The sequence below is a fragment of the Dendropsophus ebraccatus genome, chromosome 11 (assembly GCF_027789765.1).
Source record: "Dendropsophus ebraccatus isolate aDenEbr1 chromosome 11, aDenEbr1.pat, whole genome shotgun sequence".
Taxonomy (NCBI): Eukaryota; Metazoa; Chordata; class Amphibia; order Anura; family Hylidae; genus Dendropsophus; species Dendropsophus ebraccatus.
Genome location: NC_091464.1, coordinates 87,141,571 through 87,147,099, shown reverse-complemented (window position 1 = coordinate 87,147,099; position 5,529 = coordinate 87,141,571). Strand labels below are relative to the sequence as shown.

Genomic DNA, 5,529 nt, shown 5'->3' with positions numbered 1-5,529 from the left:
CCTTCCCTTAATTGTGTGAAAGCCCGAGTGAAGGAAATAAAAGCCCTGGAAAGGACAGCCTCTCTGAACAATAAAATTGATCTGTTTGAGTCCATATGGTCCCCTTGGGACTCGTTTTGTACCCAAGAAAGTGATGAATGTTAGAAGGCCTAGGTCCACTCCTTCCCTTCCCCCCTCTTTCCTTACCTAGTTGTTGTCTCCCTTGTATCCCTGTCCTGTCAGTGTCTATTTTGTCTTGTTGGTGTGATCTTCAAATGGAAGACTTATTCCCTCACAGAGTGCTAGCTTGGTGGGTCCCATTGTAATTGGTTGTTTTCCCATACTTGTTCCTTTTTCTTTGGGGATGGCAGCCCGGGTTTAGGGGCTGGAATAACTTACATCTCTGTGGTTGATTGGGGGGAAAAAAGGGTTTTGTTCATATTGCAGTACTGTCTTTTCCTCTGTTTTGTGTCCTGTTGATTGAGTATTCCAAACTTTAATTGCTCTGTTTTGTAAATGTGGAAAATTTTATAAAAATTTACAATAAAAAAAAAACATTTTCGTTCTAATAAAGTTATTTCTCTTGTTCAATAATTTAATTCTAACGAATCCATACTTGTGCAATTAAATATACTGTAAATAAATAAATATATATATAAATATACATTTATATATAGTGAGTTAGAATTAAATTATTGAACAAGGGAAATAACTTTATTAGAACGAAAATGTGTTTTATTAATTAAATATATTAACCAATACAGGGATTGGCATTATTGCAGAGGATCGCTAACCCCCTTAATGCCGATCCCTGTATTACTGCTGTTTCCTGTCCATTTCCGTGGTGTTTCCATAACTTTCTGAGGTTGACAGGTTTTCATACGACCTTCCCTCTACCGAACTTGAGTCCCCTGCAAAAATGCTCGAGTCTCCTATTGACTTCAATGGGGTTCGTTACTCGAAACGAGCACTCGAGTATCAGGAAAAACTCGTCTCGAGTAATGAGCACGCGAGCATTTTAGTACTCGCTCATCACTAGAAATTAAGCAACACATAATTTTATACCTTTTTAAAGTTAAAAAACTGTGCTCATGGGTGAACCTTCTCTTCTACAGTCAACTTAGCGTAAAAGAGTACTATGGCAATTTACGCGTAATTAACACACATTACAAAGTTATATAACTTTGTAATGTGTGTCAATAAGCCATCTGGCCCTGTTTTTCCCTTGCCCGCCCTGACCCGCATGTTAAAAAAAGTATACATACCAAATAACTGTTGACCCTGTCCTCTTCTCCTGTGCGCCATCTTGGGTCGATGTCGTTGAAGCAGGGGGAGGGCCTCGTACTGGGAATCAATGATGAATTATCAGCCTCTAATGGTGCGTTTACGCAGAGAGATTTATCTGACAGATTTTTTAAGCCATAGTCAGGAACAGAATATAAACAGGGAACAGGTCATAAAGATAAGACTGAGATTTATCCTCTTCTCAAATCCATTCCTGACTTTGGTTTCCTAAATCTGTCTGTGTAAACACACCCTTGGATATCAAATGACAGATTTAGGGGGGGGGGGGAGGAAAACAGTTCTCTGCATATACAATATAGCACAAAAAGATGAGATCAAGATATGTCACAACCTTAAAGAGGTACTCCAGAGGGTACTGTCCAGAGCAGGAGAGGTTTTCTATGGAGATTTGCTACTGCTCTAGACAGTTCCTGACATGGACAGAGGTGGCACCACTTACTCCAGGACATACAGTATAGCAGCTGATGGTTACCAGAAACCTAACATAGAAATAATTCACAAATCTGTATAACTGTCTGACACCAGTTTGTTTGTTTTTTTTAAAACTTTTTTCCCCATATTCCATGTCTAAGCATTATTTAAAATAATGCACTTTCTTGTACAATGTGAAAATAACGTTATTGTTATTTTCAACAAAAATGCAAATGCACAAAAATACATTTTTTTTTCCCCAAACTGACAATGCTTAAGCACCTCCTATATATCAGCCATGATGGTGATCCAGGATGTAACACCAAACCTATGTTATCAATGTAGATAAAATACAGCTTAGTTACTGTAACCCCTGGAGAGGATTTAGGGAGAACAGCAGGTGCAGCTTATGAGAGAGGCACACAAACTACATTTCCCATCTCTCCCTGGGACAGTGAGCTGAGGGGAGCAGGAAGTGATGCTGCGCTGGGAGGAAGAGGAAGAAAGACAGAGAGAGACAGTGCATGGTGGGAAGCATGGTCTGAGGAGAGGAGACCACCTCCTGTGCTGGCTGTGTCAGAGGTCACAGAGAGAAACCTGACAGCTGAGAGAGGAAGGACTGAGCCCAGACAGGACCCCCCAGCTCCTGTGTGTCCAGTGAGGAGGATCCTGCCACCCACTCCCTCTGTGAGATCCTTCCTAAATGCTGCTGCTCCATGTTGGAAACCTGGACTGAGCCTGGTGTGTAGATCAGCAGCAAAAGAGTGAGTAACCCTTTGTATCCTGGCTGGTGAAGCTGTGGCTGGACAGTGACAATTAAAGAATCACAGCTTAGACCTTGTTGGAATCAGTTCTGTTCACAAGAGCTGTGACCTGGTGGATTGTTCAAGTTGCAACTCCTTTGTTATTAAGTGCACCAACAACTTCTAAAGCGCGCCAACGTCCGCGGCAACTGGGCCCCAGCGTATAGACATTTATCTTACTATATGGCTGCAGCCTCACTTATTACATATAGTCAGTGTGGATGTATGTGCCGGCTTGGTGTGCAGTGACTGTGTGTGATGAGAGTCACCTCCTAGAGTCTAAATTGTCAGAGTGCTCACACTAGTCACCCTGTTTACCAAACAACCCCCCTTCCTGCTGCTGAAGTGTTTCACTTTCAGGGGGAGAGTTCTGTGTTGCCACATTTATTTTTATGTCATATCCATTCCCTGTTTATTCATACCCCATTGTCAAGCCCAGTATTGGTTTTACCAAGCATTAAATTGGTTCCTGTTTCCATGTTAGTTCTCTCTGTGAGTATATCACTTATAGTGTATTGAGTGTGTACCAAGCTAGGTGGGGGTTTCCTGAGTCAGCCCCTGGCAGAAGAGTGACAACCTCCTGCATACCAAGCAAGCTCTTGTCAAGACTCAGGTGGAGGCACTGCGCTGAGTGAGAAGGTGAAACAAACCAAAACCCCCCTCCTTACACTGGAAGCTCCATTAGGGGGTGCTACATTGGAGGCACTGCTGAGATCGAACATGGCTGAGAAAGCCCAGTCAAGTACAGCTGCCACAGACTTTATTACTGCAAAAGATGTGTTAACATGGTGTATAGAAACTAATACAACAATAGAACATAGCTTTGCCATCGATGGAGAGCTTAATGACGCTTCAGATGAAGATATATTACGAATAGCAAGCAGACTGCAGGAAGTTATCCAACCCAGAGTTGTTGATCGTCGTAGTACCAGTAGAAGTGTAATCTCTACAGCTCTTATCACAACTGAGAGGTTATTAGAGAGAGAGTACTTCCCTGCCATTATTGCTGTTCCACAAGAATATGGTGGACGATGGAGGATTGTCTGGCCACTGGAGCCCACCGCAGAAGGCATACCTCCAGTGCTGAGCCCACAGCGGAGAGGGTCTGGTAGATGCTTGCCCCCCACTCCTCCCCGAGTCACGGCTGAAGAAACTCCCACTACTAATGTGCTGGTTGCCGCCATGGAGAGACTAGTGGGTCAGTTTGCAAAAATGAACCCAGAAGGAAATTACAGGCGGTTGAGGACATTCTCCGGCTTAGTACCCACCCCAGCTGGGGAAGAGGGATATGAAACTTGGAGGGATGTTGCTTTGCAGTACTTGGAGGAATGGCAGTGCTCTGATGCAGTAAAGAGGCAAAGGATAGTAGAAAGCCTGAAAGGACCGGCAATGGAAATAGTGCAAGCTGCTTGGCGAGGTAAACCCCAAGTGACATCTCAGGACTACATGACTGCTCTTGAAGATGCTTTTGGGTCACCTGAGGATGCCACTGACCTCCTCTACAAGCTTCGGGTCACCTATCAAGAGGCAGGGGAAAAGATGTCTGATTACCTCTATAGGTTGGACAAGCTGATCTACAGAATAGTGTCCAAAGGCGGACTTGATTCTAAGGAAGTGGACAACTGCCGTCTTGATCAAATGCTCCGGGGTGCTTTGACTAATGATCCGATTGCTCAGAGGCTGAGATGCACTGACCGGGACAAGATTCCACTCTCTTTCCATCAGCTGCTTAAGCAAGTTCGGCAAGAAGAAGCTACTTTAATGGCCAGAGAGCAAACAGTGAAAAAAGTAGCAGCCATTGCTCCCAAGCCTCAATTAAGTCAACGTGAAGAAGAGCTGTTAAAAATTGTTGAGAAACAAGGGGAGCAGATTGCTCAGCTCTTAAATGTTCATACAAAAGACGTTGAACGGTTGAAGCAGGCTACCCACAAGGTAGAGAGACAACTAAGTCCCCAACAGAGGGCTAGCAGTAGCTCTACCAGACGTGGAGATAAGAATCCAGAGGGATGCTTTGTGTGCGGAAGTTTTGATCACATGGCTCGTCACTGCTCTATGAAGTGGTCTTCCAAGAGGTCACCCTCCCCCCTCACAAAGAAAAATTATCAGTCAAAAAACGGGGAAGGGGGTCAGTAGAGTGCAGTACTGACCCCCATTTAGTCACCCAGGTTTGCTCAGCCACTCCAGAAGTCCATAATCACAGACTACTCCCAGGAGGCCTAATGGGACCTGCTCCCCATGTCCCGGCCTATATCAATGGACACCCATGCACAGTCTTACTGGATAGTGGGTCTCAGGTCTCCATTATATTTGAGAAATGGTACCAAAGATATCTGCCTGATGTGCCGCTGCAACCACTATCTGGATTAGTTGTCTGGGGACTCAGCGAGCAAAGCTACCCCTATCGGGGATATGTAACAGTCTCCCTTCGGTTCCCTAAAGCCATAGTGGGAGTGGAGAAAGAAATACCCATTGTGGCCTTGGTGTGCCCTGAAGCAGAAGCTGATTCAAAAGAGATACCAATCATAGTGGGGACCAATGCCAACATTTTCCGTACCCTAGCACAGTGGTGTCGAGAAGTTGGGGGAGAGAATTACTCACAGACCCTTACGATCCACCCGATCTGCTTGGAAGCATATATAAAGAAAGAGAAAGAAGAAAAGAAGGAACTTTGTGCTGAATGTTTTGACTCATGCTTCGAAGGCAGCAATTTGAAGACAGAAGAGCGTAAATTGGTGATACAAGGAATGATGGAAAGAGCGGCTGCCTTTTCCTTAGGGGATTGGGATCTTGGATTGGCCCGAGGAGTGCAGCATCACATTAGGCTGACAGATGAGAAGCCTTTCCGTGAGAGGTCACGAAGATTAGCCCCTGCAGATTTTGAAGATGTCCGACGGCACCTGTATGGCTTACTAGGGACAGGAGTAATCATAGAGTCTAACAGTCCCTATGCTTCACCTATTGTAATAGCGAGAAAGAAAAATGGAGATATTCGAATGTGCGTGGACTACCGCACTTTGAACAGCCGTACTGT

General features: G+C 44.6%; 1 protein-coding gene across 1 annotated transcript; it reads left to right on the top strand.

Moving 5' to 3' along the window:
* The first annotated feature begins 3,218 nt into the window (after positions 1-3,218).
* On the top strand, positions 3,219-4,631 carry LOC138767432 (paraneoplastic antigen Ma2-like). The gene has a single exon (XM_069944934.1). It carries the CDS (start codon positions 3,219-3,221, stop codon positions 4,629-4,631), a length of 1,413 nt encoding a protein of 470 aa, XP_069801035.1.
* The last annotated feature ends 898 nt before the right edge of the window (positions 4,632-5,529 follow it).